Source organism: Apis cerana, linkage group LG10, assembly GCF_029169275.1.
Source record: "Apis cerana isolate GH-2021 linkage group LG10, AcerK_1.0, whole genome shotgun sequence".
Taxonomy (NCBI): domain Eukaryota; kingdom Metazoa; phylum Arthropoda; class Insecta; order Hymenoptera; family Apidae; genus Apis; species Apis cerana.
In genome coordinates this window covers 11995521-12011859 of record NC_083861.1, presented here as the reverse complement: position 1 = coordinate 12011859, position 16339 = coordinate 11995521, and the positions used below count along the sequence as shown (strand labels likewise).

General features: G+C 24.8%; 3 protein-coding genes across 5 annotated transcripts; 2 read left to right on the top strand and 1 right to left on the bottom strand.

The window, feature by feature from the left end:
* The first annotated feature begins 1593 nt into the window (after positions 1-1593).
* LOC108002251 (uncharacterized) lies at positions 1594-9197 on the top strand. The gene is made up of 7 exons (XM_017063822.3): positions 1594-2116; positions 5957-6245; positions 6406-6599; positions 6822-7207; positions 7274-7548; positions 7827-8428; positions 8683-9197. The coding sequence occupies exons 1-7, from the start codon at positions 2082-2084 to the stop codon at positions 9128-9130; spliced, it is 2229 nt and encodes a 742-aa protein (XP_016919311.2). The 5' UTR covers positions 1594-2081; the 3' UTR covers positions 9131-9197.
* A 143-nt stretch (positions 9198-9340) lies between these two features.
* Positions 9341-11902, top strand: LOC108002214 (programmed cell death protein 5). The gene is made up of 4 exons (XM_017063750.3): positions 9341-11049; positions 11291-11399; positions 11470-11633; positions 11699-11902. Exons 1-4 carry the CDS (start codon positions 10984-10986, stop codon positions 11741-11743), a joined length of 384 nt encoding a protein of 127 aa, XP_016919239.1. The 5' UTR covers positions 9341-10983; the 3' UTR covers positions 11744-11902.
* A 208-nt stretch (positions 11903-12110) lies between these two features.
* LOC108002239 (protein disulfide-isomerase TMX3) lies at positions 12111-15983 on the bottom strand. Of its 3 annotated transcripts, XR_009831487.1 has the most exons (11): positions 15711-15983; positions 15038-15095; positions 14896-14935; positions 14537-14700; positions 14277-14460; positions 14059-14203; positions 13677-13917; positions 13407-13599; positions 13093-13285; positions 12891-13008; positions 12111-12808 (listed from the first exon to the last, which is right to left on the bottom strand). XR_009831487.1 is itself a non-coding variant. In XM_062080656.1 (10 exons), exons 1-10 carry the CDS (start codon positions 15751-15753, stop codon positions 12974-12976), a joined length of 1296 nt encoding a protein of 431 aa, XP_061936640.1. In that variant the 5' UTR covers positions 15754-15983; the 3' UTR covers positions 12765-12973. The 3 variants fall into 3 exon arrangements, 2 of the variants coding, with proteins under 2 accessions (XP_061936640.1, XP_061936641.1); XM_062080656.1 differs by having other exon boundaries at positions 12765-13008; XM_062080657.1 differs by having other exon boundaries at positions 12765-13008; positions 15038-15086.
* Between the last annotated feature and the right edge of the window lie 356 nt (positions 15984-16339).

The window sequence follows — 16339 nt, the reverse complement described above, 5'->3', positions numbered from 1 at the left end:
GAATTCCATGTATACTTTCTAACTTGAAACAAAAAATAAAAGTCAATTCTTTATTCTTTCGTTTATAATCTTTGTGTTTTGAGTTTTTATTGTTTTCTTGTTTTATCTTGAATTTTTATATTTATAATTATTTGTTTTGAATAAAATTTTTTTTTAATTTAATTTTTTCTTGAATATTTATTTTTATAATTATATATTTAATTATATTAATTAAATTAATTATATAATTATTCTATAATTTGTTAATTTTTTTGCTCTCTTCAAATTTTCGAATTTATTGTTGAATTGTGATGTAACATGATAGCGAGAGTGAGTAAGCTACTTTGAGTAATGAGTGGGAGGATCCGCATTTTTGCCGATTGGTATCTTGATATCAGAGTTAAATTCTACATATTGGACGTTGTCTTCTTAATCTAATTCCAGTAAGCTAGGATTTTTATCTACTTTCTATTCATTTTTCTTTTTTTTTATTTCCTATCTCTGTTTACCTATCGAGATGTTCCAAGACCTCTATGTTCCTTTTTGCATTATTGGCATATTGAATACGTTTTTCTATTGTCTCGATTCGATCTTATCATCTAAGTATCATCTATTTGACAGTTCGTGCAAATCAATTGATGTATGTCTGATACATAAAAATTGATAGATGAGATTAACAATGATTCGAATTGATTTTTTTCGCTTTTTTTTTAATTTTTCTTTTTTGTGTTTTTTTATTTGTATTTTTTTACTTTCTTTTTCATCTTCTATTCTTTCTTGTTCTGACTTTTTACTTTTTTTCTGAAAACAATAAATTTTTCAATAAAGCATCAATAATAAATGTGATTCACTCTTTGCTTTAAATAAGAGAATCTTTGATATAAGGATATTGTCAGTAGACTGATTTATAGATTTTAAGATTAGTATCAAAATCAAGATCTTGATTAAAAAAATTTATGACAAATCGTTGGACGAATTAACTTGTATTTATTGCAATTAATGCGAGTGATCATTGGATATAATTTTATAATGTATGAGATATCAGATTTGATATATGAGAGGGAAATGATTGATAATAAAAATCTATATTCAATATATGTAAAAAATAAATTATAAAGACACATTCCGATTTCATTCACAATCCATTATTATTTATAATAATTATAACTTACGATATATATATATATATATATGTGTGATTGATTAATTCAACTTGATGTAACGTACTTGACAATGGCTTTGAATGTAGCATCGTTTGTTCATATCGCGTGTATGACACGGAAAAACATTAATATCTATGAATAACGATTGCATACATGTTTAACTATCGCGATGATATCTAAAGAAACATCAAAATCAAGAATTCTACGTATGCGACAAAGAGAAAAAAATTTAAATATTTAATATTATTAATATATTTTTAATATGTCATTAATATATTATTAATATATTTAATTTAATATAAATATTTAATCGCATGCACATGCAAAATATCTAATAAAAATATCGGTGAAATATTAAATGAAATTTATTCATAAAAATCTAATATGTGATACATATATGATGATGACCAATTCAATATTCGTTAGGTTATAATAGAAATAAATGCGACGAAAATTCAACTTGCAATTTATAAATTGGGAAACAAATAATATCCAACCAATTACATACGAAAGAAATAATACGAAATGTTCAGTAAAAATTGGATTTTCTAAGAATTGATGAATCGAACGGAAAATTGCGACAGGGTAATCCCTGCAATTAACGTTCACACCCCGGTATAATCGAATTCTTCGAAAAACAAAATCGAAACGGATGGCTAGAAGCGAGCTCGATGTTCGATCTTTATTCCATCTAGCGTGTGATTGAGTCGAGTGAACGTTTCGTCGCAGCTGCGCAGGTGTATCACCGGCACCTTTTCATTAACATCTTGTCCGAAAAGGCAGTCACGCCAGCGGAAAGCTTTGGTGCGGTCGAGTCATCTTATCGATTTCGTTTCGTTAACAGCCCTTTCTCAATAATCTGTTCGATCGGGAACAAAATCACTTTGAGCGTAATAGATTCGAGAGACCGGAATCTGATAGTTGGGATAGGAGAATGCAATGGACGAGGGCACAAGTGATCGTGCTGGTAAAAGGTAACTAATAGTCAAATATTTCCGATGTCAAGTCACATCGGTGGGAGAATGGATGCAGGCTATTGAACTTTCCAAGTTTAACGAACCATTAGGGGCTATTTGTTCCGTAAACTATTTGAAAAGTCATTCCAGTCAATCTCCTTATTGAGAGAAATTAACGATAATTTTTCAGAATATTTTACGAGATTTAATTATTTAATTTCTTTTTTTATAAAACAAGGAATTTGTTATATTTTAAAAATAGAATTTTTTTATAATATCTTTATCGTGATTATAGAAATGAAATTTAATAGTATTGGTAGACTCTTTGATTGTTTTTTCTCCAATTTCAAAGATTCTAAATCAACATTAAATATGATCACATGGATGATGTTTCTTTCGAAAAATTATATTTTTGATTTGAGCAAACAATAAGTTTTTTATCAAATTATTATTCCGTTTCTTTGACTAACAAACGATTTTGTTCAAAATTTTGGAGGTGATTCAAAATTTCTGCCAACGAATTAAAAATTTTTTAAGAAAAGATTAGATGTAATTTGGTTATTTATGAAGTAATCTTTTTCTCTCGAATAAAATTTAATCAATTTCCCAAATTTGTATAATTTATTCCATAGTTTGGTGTAGCATAATAATCAACCCTATATTGGAATGTAAATTTATGATTGATGCCTTTATCGAAGATCGAAACTTCTGTCACGAAAGGAAAATAAATTTTTAAAATTTGAAAAATGTAATTGACCCAGATATTATAAATCATGTAATCATAATACGATGATTTATCGTAATATTAAAATATTATATTAAAATATCATTTCATCGTTATATTACGTTAATAAATCGTATACATTAATAAATGAGTTACTTAAAGAAATTATCATCTTAATTTCTCGAAGAAATTTAGGACAATAGATGCCAGATTTTAACGAGAATTGATAATGATTGGCCATAGATTGTAATCTAGGTTAATTTCCTGTCTTGAGTAAAAGCATTCTTCGTACTTCGACTATTCATCACTTACATTAATGTTAAATGATTTGCTACAAGATTTTTCCAATAATAAATGTGTTGTTAACTTTTGACTTATAATCGAACATTAACAAATTTACATAATTAAGTCATGTTTTTATCTAAATATATAAATGTTAAACAGTTTCATTAATTAGTTAAAAAACTTTATTAGTCTATTGCTTATTTCTCGTTATCGAATAAATTTGATTTATTCACGATTTTTCTACGAAAATTTTGATTTAAAACATTGATTTCAATAATTATTATTTCATATACAATTCCAAGCTTAAGTACATGACATGATAACGATCGAAAAAATTTTTTATAACCTCAATATCGATCGAAATCGAATCTGTTAATTCAGAAAAAAGTTTACTTTAAGAATTCATCGTAAATAGAAGGAATAAATAGAAGATAAACTAAGGTACTGAAACCCTGACTCTATATTTATAATAGATACTCACGTAATGTACAATATATACTCAACGCAAAAATTTCTCCAATTAGCAAAGTAATATATATAATATAATAATTATATGATTCTTTTTTAACATTTTTGTCAATCTTTGATAAATTAATATAAAAAAATTATCAGTTCTTTAAATGCGCATAACTTTTTTTTCTTCAAAGTAATTAGACTTGCGTGTTGATATAAAATGCATCGAGTAGATCGAATCGTGCGAACCGGTAAAATTACTGACCGAATTCACCGGTAGAGTTGCGTGTGCGTACATCAACACGTCACGGACATTTATTTGTCGGTGTATGTAAAATTCGTGGTCGGCTACAATCATGGAAAATCGAGGTCACCAGGTTATGTTGAACTTTGACGTCGCGTTTCCTTCGTTGACCCTCACGATTATTTGGCACATGGAAGGTAATTCTACTAACAACAACTAACCTAACTTCTTGTTTCTTTTACGAGCGAAAGAGGAATCGGCTTTGATCTCGATTATGAAATACAATCTGATGAAGATACATGAAATTAAGAAATAAACGAAAAATTATAAACATTTATTAAGTTTGTTCGTGTTTTACACCCCAATTGTTTTCCCAAAATACATTGATGGTCTTTTATCGCGTGATCATGATAGTCATTGATCACGTAAAGCACAAACTACGAGTTAAAATAAATTAGTCTGAAGTAATAAATTCTTTTAAATAATATAATTCAACTATAAATCGTTTATTATTGATTAAGAATTATATTATTTAAAATTCTTGTAATTATTTGTATAACTTATGTAACATTTTTAACGAATTTGTAAATGTCTAATTGATAAAGATCTGTTTGTTCAAAAGCTCATTTGAGATTTGTGGGTAGATATTTGTACACGTTCCAAATCTGTATCGATAAAGAGCACACAGTGTTTGAAATCAGGGCCAATTTCCAGTAAAGGTAATATAATTGTGTGCCAATCACGAAGAAATGTTGGTCAATTACGTTCACTTCCTTATTTTGTAGGTCATGTTGATTGCTAAACAGATAATTTTATTTTTTATTTTTAATTAAGCAGCTATTCTATTTCGAAAGTTTTCACAATTATCGTTGTCTGCGCATTTAAAAATAACATTATCAGAATTATAAATCTTTAAAGAGTAGTTCATTTATCTTCTGTAATCGTTCATCAAAAAATGACAATAATTTAATGCCAATTTCTTCTTTACATTACATTTTTAATATCTGATTTTAGAAATTTCTTAATAATAAAATTATGATATAAATGAATAGAAAAATATAATCAAATGATTCAACTAGATTTGATAATTTTCTTAATTGAAGAATAAAAACAAGGATTGTTTTTATATTCATTAATTAAATTATAAATATTTCAACTATTCAGATTTCAATATTATCTATGAAACTTTAAAAATATGCATATAGCTTCTTTAAACATAAAACTCAATGAATTGACATCTGCAAAAATAAATTCATGCCCATATTCTATCTATCACAATTTTCATTGTCTATTTTTACCAATTCCATCATCCATTTTATCAATTTCTATTGTTATCGCGACATAAGTTAGCAAAGGTTCTTTTTAGGTCGAAACATTTATATAAATTCCGATAAGGATTGTTACGTCGTCAATGTCGTTGGTACGAAACTGGATAATGCTTAAACATTTCCGTGCACGTAAACTATTAGGCTTTAACGAAATTTCTTTTTCGAACTCCTCTCTCTCTCTCTTTCTCTCTCCCTCTCTTCCTGTCTCCCCTCTCGTTGTTGTCGTAGATCGATGCGTCGCGTCTGGAAGGCTCGTTCCGTAAAGGCACGTACCACCCTCTTCCTGTTCCTCCGTTCGACCCTCCTCGGGCTGCACCACCTCCACTTCCGCCCACCTTTATATCCTCCCGCAGCTTCAATACACTCGCTGAAACATTTCAGTCCGTTCCGGGCATCCACCCGGTTCGATGCTCCATCTTTCTTTTCTTCGTCTCATTGCGACTTTATAACAATTACACGTGACGTTTTATCACGTTTATTTCAAATCAAAAAATGCTACTTTTATTTTTACAATTCATCATCTTTTTTCATTAATTTGTTTGTTCTATAATTTATTTTTCTATTTCAAAAACATTTATTCAGGAAAATCACTGTTACAATAATTTTTATACGAAATAATTCATTCCTCAACGAATATATTATTCTCCGATTGTTTAGTTTTATGGTCAACTTGTTTCCACGTTATGGTCTTTCCCTTTTAAGTATCTCCGAGGAAAAATATTTTTGACGGCAATAAATCAGGAGAAACGAGAAACAAAATTTTCTTCTAATTTTCGTTCAGTCTGTGCTTTTTGAACGATTATTTTTATAACGCGTTATTATAGGCGTCGAACATTCCATAATAAAATTGGATGGTCCTCTCACGAGGTCAATAAATCTTCCTCGGACACCGAGCTAGCACAGAGTAAAAAGAAAAACCGAAAGAGGAATAAATCGAAGGAAATATGGCCTTTGCTGGAAGGATTGACAGTGGACGAGTTGGCTCGTTATCGAAGAAGGCGTGTACAGGGACAACCAAAGGACAATCTTCAACTTTACATCGAGGCTGAAAGCGAAGATCTCGTGTCCGAATATCGCCAAGCTTTTCGCGCGAGAAGCGAAGAATCCCTCGAGGTTCGTATTCTTCTTTGTATGCTCATCTCTAACAGATGAATCAATTTTTCTCATTTCTTAAACGTCATACAACATTTACTCTCGTTTCAAGTCTGAACACCTTCATGATCCAAGTAATGTTGTTAAATTTTCCGATTCATAGATGTACCCCTTACCGTAGGAATGTGTCTGGCCTCAAAATCTTGAGACAAAGGAATCGAGCGAAAGTGGGCAAGCTTTAATTCGAAAAGATGTAAGGGAACGAGAGGAAGTAAATCCGATTAAAAATAAAACGAACGAGATCAATGACGATAATAATACGATGGAGACCGAATCTCTTACCAATTCTCTTAAACGAAATTCTTTGAGCAGAAGGTATGAATATAATCTATAACGAATAAAATTTCTTAAAGAATATTTCGATTAACCCATAAGCTTGTTTGAAAATAATAAATTCTTTTCTAACAATGGTAATAATAATGGATATTTATTAAACAGAAACAGTGAACAAAATAAAATTATTTGATCGTTCTTCGTACAGGAATTAATCGATCTATTTGTTTTGATCGTTCAATTAATATCTCTACGATGTAACAGGGGTACCAGTTCCAAACGTGATAATGAATTATACACGGATACGGAAACTTATTCATCGTACGTGGCTTACGAAGGTCGGCATAAACCTGACCTAGCTCGTAGATCCACATCTTTAAAAATGGAAGGTGATTTGGAAACAACTACTGAAAAATGTGAAAAATTCATCCAATGGTTGAACGTTAGTCGACCGGAACTTATACGTGTACCTACGCATTTAAAACTCGAGGGTGAATTTGAAACGACGACGGAAAATCAGGAAAAATATGTACCGTTTATAGGTGTGCGAAGACCGGAATTGTTAAGGCAAAATACCAATTTAAAATTAAATGGCGAGGCTAATTTCGTGCCAGAATATACCGATATGTTTAAGAAACACGATAATAAGGGTAATTATGCAAATTTAATTTGTTATTTTTAAATTTGATAAATATTTCGATATTTGTATTTTGCAGAACGTCCTCATCCTGTAAAACCTGAAACTCATCTAAAGTCTGGAAATTTATTTTTTGAAAATACACTGGAGGATACTGTTAATTTTATTAATTCTAGTATCGGGGAGACACGATTGATGCATGAATCGAGCAAAGATTCTGAAAAAGAAAAAAAAAAAAGAAAGGAGTTAATAGAGAAACAGAGGAAAGACGAGGAGATGAAAATGCTGGTTTCAAAGTTAGAAGATCTGAAGACTTCACCACTTGAAATCCCGGAGTATAAAGATGCATATAAGGCAAATTGAAATTTCTAATCCTGAAATTATCGTTTCATCGATTTTTGTTCTACTTTTATTTTTAATTAATTTATATTTGCATTATATTGAATCGAAATTGCTACGTAATGTTTATTCTAACTTTAATCTAACTTGGTCGACGTATTCTTTTTTTTGTCTATTTATATCTCAATAACAAAAAAAAAAAAATGAAATATCAGCTGTATATAAGAATTTTGTTGCCAATTTTATAGCATGATATTATTAAGAATATAATTTGAACACTTCTTTACCTATAGGATTTTCCAAGAGAAAGGCCTAAAATTATAAAGCCAGAAGATGAAATTGGACGAGCTGATGGATCAAAAATACTTTCTTCTCCTACATTAAAATTTTTAAAAAAAATTGATCAAGATCCAGAATACAAATCGAAATACTTAGATTATCAAAGAGATTGTCGAAAATCACCATTATCTTCGAGATCAACATTCAATTCTTCGCAATATGGTGTACATTTTGGAAGACAAGATTCCAAACGATACGATCACGAAATTACCAGCGAGGTACGAGCTCAATACATTCCTTACGGTCACATACCAAGGATCGAAAGTTTAAAAATGCCTGCCAACTTGCGCCTAGAAGGTAATCTTGATTTTGAACCGGAATATAAAACTGCTTATTGCGTAAAACGTGAAAATCAATTACAAGCTGATCAGAGAATGCATCGTAGACGAGATCGTAGTTTAAGCGCTTCTAGGCGAAAAGAAAATTATTGGATAAATAATAATTCAGAACAATTTGGATTCACAAATGCTGCTCAAGATCAAGATGCATTTCAAATATTAAACACGCGAGTTCATGAAGATAATGTCTGTGGAAAACCACCATTAAGTAATCAAAGGTTTGTATTATATAAAAATTCTTGATTGTAATAAGTTGTATTTAAATAATTAGTATTAATGTACAAGATATTTTTTACTTATTGCTTATAAGGTAATTTTTGATTTTTATGATAAAAAAATATTGATATATAAGGTTTGAAATATTTAATTTTAAAGTAAAATAAATATAAATTCGAATTTTTTGTGAAATTATTATAACAGAAATGTTAATATTCGTTATAATTTTGATTGTAATATGTATAATACAATTTAGGGGATCAAAATCTTCACAAATGCATGTCCAAAGACAAATGCAATCAAATATGATGGAAAATAATAAAATAAAACATAGATCGACTAGTCCAACATATCGACTTCATGTTTGTAATGTCGATGATGAGCCAAGAGGTTTCCGACATAGGCATTCGCCATCATTTCAGTCTTCCGGAAGAATACATGATTCTTCATCGAATTGTGTACTTCAAACTAACATTATTAGACCATACTCTCCTAGTTTTGGTAAAAATACAAAACAACACATCAATGGTCAATCATTTGTTGTTTTGGATAATGAAACTTTTGATAAGAATAAAAATGAAATACGCAGAAGACAAACAGATCAAAATTATAATATTGATGGTATATTGTCTATTTCTAAAAAAAAAACAAAACCTTTAGCAAATTGGATGCCACCATGGTATGATAGTACAAATTCTATTTAAATAAAAAAAGAGTTTTGTACTTTTTAATATTGATTTAAAAATAATAAAGTTTCTGTATAAATATAAATTGTATGACATTTATCAATATTTAATTCTTCCAAAATAACACATTTAGATATATTATATAAAATTAACATAACATAGATACATACGTATGTATTATATAATTTAAATTTATAATATCTTCTAATATCGATTAATAAAAAAATAATACATGCATGTGTATTATATAGTTTTAAATATGTATTAGTAAAATCCATTTTTTAATGTATATAAATTAGAAATACATTATTTCTTATAAAAACAATTTTTTTCCACAAATAACAAAAAAATTTTATGTATCATGTCTTCTTGATATATTTTTCTAATATAAAAAGATAAAATTTTTAGAGAATATAATCGAAAAAGAAATGACACATGAAATTTTTTTTCATATATAAAAATTTTGATTCGTATACAAAGTATCATATGTAAAAAAATTATATATATGTAAAATACGATATGTACAATTTATAAAAATAAAAATATATATAAAATAACAAAAAAGAATATAGGATAAAAATTTGTACATTTTTTTATAAAAAATACATATAATATTTAAAAATTTTTAATTTAACATATAAAAATTTAAAAATATATATTAAAAAGAATGATAAATGATATTAAAAATACAAAATATATTTTGCCGATAAGTAAGACAACGATCAAAAATCAGCGTCATCTCATTTTGGATTGTGGAAGCTCTCTAACTTGTTACTAGCATAGTAAAATATGCAAGAAGGTATATGACACAGAAAAAAAAAGGATATTGTACGAAAAGAACAGAGTATCACTATTTTTGGTCATGTAATTTCATGTAATATCATTACCTCAATAATATTATATTGAAAATTAATTAATTATTAATTTTTTGTTAAAAATTTATACAAATCTATAATTTAGATTTGCATCTTAAAGTTAAAATTTCAAACAAGTTTTTTGTAGCAATTTTGTATTATTTTTTTTTATTATTATTTATTTATTCTGAAAGTATTTATTTAATAAATTTTGTAAAGAAAACTATATCCGAAGCGAAAAACTTGTAAAAATAAACTTGTAAATGTAAATATAAAATGTTTGAAAATGTAAGAAAAAAAAAAGATTAAAAAGTATATAAAATATAATAATTGTACACATAAAAATACAATATTAAATATATATACATATATATGCAATATATGTATAAAAATGTACAATTTTTCTATAATTTTAAAAGCAAATTTCACTATTTTTATGATATTGTTAAAAAAATAATCTTAAATTATTAAATTATAAAAGAAATTATAATTTTTTTAAAATTATATTTTACTTAAAATTCATTTTCTTATACAATTTTTATTAATTATGAATTTTTTACAATTTTTTTTATATCTTTTCTTAAGATATATTCTATCTTTTTAAAAATCAATTTTAATTAAAAATTTAATTAATATAAGATTATAAATGCGAATCGATGAGAATAACCTATATATTTATATATTGGCCAACACTTATTCCTTAAAACTTATTTTTATATATAAGTATATATCTAAATGTTACATAATAATAATTTATATAATCTATTTGAAAAATATTTACTATTATATGTATAAATGAAATCACTTTGAATTATTTTATTAAAAATCCAAATCTTTACTGAACATGCGTACCTATGTAGATCTATTCGACGTGTATATATTCGACAACCTTCATGTTTCTCATTGCTATATTTTAACGGAAGTTGCGTTTCTTAGAAGTAACATATATTAAAAAATATATTGAGTTTAAATAAAATTTGTTAAATATCAAATAATAAAGAATTAATACTATAAAACATGTCAGACCCAGAACTTGAAGCAATACGACAACAACGTTTAGCTCAATTGCAATCCCAATATAAGGTAAATTATATTATATTATTTTTGACAAGTGTAACCATAAATTATTCAACAAAAATATAAATAAAAATCAAATTAAATTAATTAATAATTAAAATATTTTTAATTTTATGATATAGTACATTTAATTCATTGATTTTAAATATTGAACCATATTAAGCTGTTTATAACTGTAATACATAAATATTATTTCAATAAGTAGTTATTATAATATTCATTATAATTATAATTTTTAAATGTTTAGAATAATAATGCAGAAAATAAACAAGCAATGGAAGAAAAAATACAACAAATGGAAGATATGAGAAATTCTATTCTTACTCAAGTATTAGATCAATCAGCTAGAGCAAGATGTGAGAATATTATATTTTACATATATTTTACATTATGTATATAATTTTATAATATATATTATTTTTTTAGTAAATACATTATGTCTTGGTAAACCTGAAAAAGGAAAGATGGTAGAAGATATGATATTAAGTATGGCTCAACGAGGTCAATTACCTGGTAAATTAGGGGAAAAAGAACTTATCAGTTTACTTGAAAGTGTAAATCAACAAACACAAAGAAAAACTGTTGTGAAGGTTAGTTATAATACATTATGAATATGTTTAAAAAAAGAAATGAATTCATTAATTATTAATTTTAGTTTGACAGACGAAGAGCAGCATTGGATTCGGATGATGATTTATAGCACCTATATACAATTATATGTGGTTTGTTAAAGACGACATAATATTCTTTGTCTAATTTTTGAACAAAAGTTAAGATTATAATACTATTGTACGCTTAATTAGTCATACATTTTTATTTTTTATGATATATTGAAATAAAAATTAAAATCTAATATTAATACTTATTTTAATCCAACTCATGTTTTCAAATTTAACATTTTTTTAATATTCTTAATGCTATAAATTTGAAGTGTTATCTCTTTTTATTAAATATAGATAAAAATATATATACAAAATGTATAATTTTTTATTTTTGAAACAATTATATTATCATCAAATATTCAAACTTTTCAACATTTATGTGGTATGAAATACTTTTCATTATAATTACATAAACAAACATATATATATTTAATTTCAAAGTATACAGAACATTATTTACCACTTACATTTTTTTCTTAAAACTTTAATATATTTTTATATTTTTTTTGTAATATAGAATAAATTTTTCTACGAGGTTTAAAAAAGCTTATTTATGTCTACATATGATTTGTATTGTCTTATGAAAGTTCCATTTAGTTAAGATATTTATTTTTACATTATACTATATATACGAGTACACAATATTAATATATTAGTGGAACATTTTTAGAAAATCGATTCTAGAAGCCAAAACAAATATGTAAGTTACTATTGAAAAATATTGGTTGATATTTATTTATTAACTTGTAAGAAAATGAAATTTGCGTTAAACGCAAACACTTTATAACTTTTACATCACCATTTCTCTTTTTGCTTCAATGAGAACTTAAATTGCTTATAAATTAATAAATAATTCTCAACTAATATTTTTACATTTTAATTTTTGTTTTGATCTTCTAAAATTAATCTTCCAAAACTATGTTATAAATATATTCTGTGTATATCTGTATATACAGGATAATGCGTAATTCGTAAAATCTCCTGATCTATTTGTATTATGGACTATCTTGTATATATTCATAAAATTTGTTTCATTTTACTAATTACAAAAAATTATCATTTTCATAATTCATGTAATTTAATTAAATTAATATATTAAATTACTGTAATAATAAATAAAATGTCAATTATGATACAATCATATCAATTATGTAAACTTTTTAATATAAAATTAATAAATATTACCTAAATGAAATTGAAATTTACAGGTTAAAAATTTACAATTTTATACAATTGTTTAATATAAACAATATGTTAATCCAATTATTCTAATCTTTCTTCATATGATTTGCTCCTGGATGGTCTGAAAAATCATTTAATATTAAAAGATAAAATATATATATATATCTATATTATTTATATAAACATTATAAAAATAAATTTATACCTTCTTCGTCATCATCTGCATCTAAAATATCTGGACAACAAATACCATAACATATTAATGATAAGAATCCTGCTGGTAAACCAAATAAGACCATTGTTAGAATGGGATTACCCATCCACATTGCAGAAAGAGTTGTTTTTAATTCAAACCATGATCTATATATACGTATCAACCAACTATTTCCACCATATCGCTGAAAATATATTCCATAATATTAATCTTTTTTAATTATATAAATACATATAAATTATATAAATTTTTTAATTATATATATACATATAAATTTATTTAAAAAAAAATTAATTTTTTAATACCGGAGCACTTTCATTTCGAATTTGCTCTAGGAACAATTCTATCACATGAGGAGTTAATTTTTCAGTTTCATCCTCCGGAATGTGATGATGGTTTGTTGTAGTATTAATAACAATTAAACTTGGTAATGGTAAAATCATCATTGCTATACTATTGACTAGATCTGGACTAGCTATCCAACCAAACTGAAAATAACTAAATATAAAAAAAAATAATTACAATCAATTTTATTTAAAATAATAATATGCAAATTGCTATAATATAATACTTACTCATGATATTTTTCTCGTTTGTTTTTAATGATAGATTCTACCATGTCTTTAAACCGTGCCATGTGTAATGGTATTTTTTCTAATTGATTTTCTTCTACTACTGCCAAAACCAAATTTTTATTTGTCAAAAAAAGTTGATTTATGTTTCCTCTTGTTACTTTTGGGAATGTAGGAAAACGTTCTGCATTTATCCATTTATACATTGTCTCATTTAATTTTTCTATATCATTTATATTATGATCTGTATTGTAAAATAATTATTATTAAAAACATATTATGTAATAATTATTAATATTATTATCGATAATATATAATTAATAAAAAAAAATAAAGTAGCTAAAAATATTTCTATACATAATATTAATATATCACAGATACTTACCACTAAAGTTGTAATGTATATTTTCCTTATAAACAAATAATGCTGGAATATTTTCTACAGGAGCATGTTTACTAACAATATTTGGATGAGATTGATAGAAAAATGCATGTGGTTGGAACACATTTGCAGTCTTATGATAAAATTCCTAAATATATTTATTTAAATTAACATCTTTATTAACAATATTTTTATTATATTATGAATAAAATTTATCTTACCCATAATGGACCAGATCGTTCTCCAACATATAAAAAGTATATATCATGTTCTTTTTTAATAGTGTCAAAACTTTGAGTTTTTGTTATTCCCTGAACTGGTGGACCACTTACTCTTAATGCAAATTTTACTATTTCATCTCGTGTTCTATCCCCATTATATATAAATTCTTGCTCACCTTTTAAACTATATATAAAATATAAAAAAAATATTATTTTATGTATAATTTTATATTATAAAAAAATATAATCTTTTTTCTTACAATATAATAGTTGGAAATCCTTTAACTTTAAAAGCATGAGCAACATTCGTAAATCTAGTACAATCAACTCGTCCAACTCGTATTGATGTTGCATGTAAATATTGTGCTACGTGAGCCCAAATTGGTTCTAATCTTTTGCAATGTGCACACCATGGTGCATACATCTATAGAAGAAAAAGAATTTTTATAATATATATTATAATTATACAAAAAAACATACAAGATAATTTTCTTGTTATATAAGATTAAAATAATAGTATCATGTAATAGCACTTTATTTGAATAATATAATAGAGAATAATAATAATATAATAATATAATATAATAAGAGAATCATATAGATATAAAATATTTTATACCATTACAAGCCATTGTCCATCTTTATGAATGTCCAAAAATCTATAAAAAAAATTTAATATAAAAAATTATATAAATATAAAAAATATTAATATGTATTATTAATATAAATATAATATAAAATAAATATTAATCATTACATACCTATCACTTAATTCAAGTACACGTGATGCTATTACAGAAGTAAAAATACCTGAAAAAACTAAATTATGTTTTAATAATAATACATATATAATAACAATTTATTAATTTAATAATAATAATAATAATAATATAATTAATGTATTTAAAGATAATTAATTTAAATAGACAATTAATTTAAAGACGATTAATTAAAATATTAAAAAATTTTTAATTTAAAAATTTATTTTAAAAAACATTATATATAAATTAATTTTTATATATATTAATTTTAAATATAATTTTTAAAACCATAATTTTTAAATAAATATTTAAGAAAAAAAAATATATAATTATATATAATATGCACATTAAAATTTAAATCTAATCACATATAATATATGTAAATTTTTTGATTGAATTATTGAAATTATGAAATTATTTGTTGAAAAAAAAATTATTTTAAAAATATTGAATTAGACAAATTATTTGTCCTAATAACTTATAATAATTTTAATTACTAAAATTAAATTAAAGATTTAAATGCTAATAATCAAATCTAATTCTAAAATATCAATCGATCGACAATATTTGAGGGTTATGAAATTCATTTAATATTAATTTATAAATCTAATCTAAAATCTAATCTAACATGTTATATTTTGTAAACAACATTAAGTAAAATGAATAAATTTACCGTAAATAACTGCAATAAACATCAATTTCGTTATTATTACCATTGCAGCAAAAAAATTTTTTTATCGAAAAAGACTACTTTTTTAAATAGTAAAATCCAAAATATAATATTTAATTAATTTATTTTCACATAATTAAGATAATTAACACTTTTGATTGTCAAATTGAAATGTATATGATAAAATCCAGTACATTTCTACTGTGTTTTTATTCTCTGATGCCATACAATCTTCATACCGGCAGTTTCTGAACTAGTAACGTTTATACTATGCATCTGAAAATATATACATATAAGAAAATACTGCACAAAATGCAAATTTTAAATGCAATAATTGCAAATTTAAAGCAGTTTGAAGTATACGCATAATTTACATTCGAATTATTAAAATTACAAAAATGACACTCAGTAAAATCAAGTATAGTTGTAAATATTTTTTTATTGTATTTTTTATTATTTTTTAAAGTAGAACATATTTTATATATGCAATAAAAATAATGTAATAAATTTTTTCATTCTCTAAAACTGTTGTTCAAATCATTTTATAGAAATTTATTAATGTATACATATAAATATAAAAAATTATTTTTTTACAAAAGAATTATTAGTAAATTGAATATTAATAAAAATTA

Excerpts from the sequence above, each read along its gene's own strand:
- LOC108002214 (XM_017063750.3), top strand. The coding sequence starts at position 10,984 with ATGTCAGACCCAGAACTTGAAGCAATACGACAACAACGTTTAGCTCAA. Across the intron at positions 11,050-11,290 it reads AATTGCAATCCCAATATAAG|AATAATAATGCAGAAAATAA; the intron begins GTAAATTATATT and ends TTAAATGTTTAG. Across the intron at positions 11,634-11,698 it reads AAAGAAAAACTGTTGTGAAG|TTTGACAGACGAAGAGCAGC; the intron begins GTTAGTTATAAT and ends TATTAATTTTAG.
- LOC108002239 (XM_062080656.1), bottom strand. The coding sequence starts at position 15,753 with ATGGTAATAATAACGAAATTGATGTTTATTGCAGTTATTTACG. Across the intron at positions 14,461-14,536 it reads GGATTTCCAACTATTATATT|TTTAAAAGGTGAGCAAGAAT; the intron begins GTAAGAAAAAAG and ends TTTTATATATAG. Across the intron at positions 14,204-14,276 it reads AACGATCTGGTCCATTATGG|GAATTTTATCATAAGACTGC; the intron begins GTAAGATAAATT and ends AAATATATTTAG.
- LOC108002251 (XM_017063822.3), top strand. The coding sequence starts at position 2,082 with ATGGACGAGGGCACAAGTGATCGTGCTGGTAAAAG. Across the intron at positions 6,246-6,405 it reads GAAGCGAAGAATCCCTCGAG|GAATGTGTCTGGCCTCAAAA; the intron begins GTTCGTATTCTT and ends CCCTTACCGTAG. Across the intron at positions 7,208-7,273 it reads TAAGAAACACGATAATAAGG|AACGTCCTCATCCTGTAAAA; the intron begins GTAATTATGCAA and ends TGTATTTTGCAG.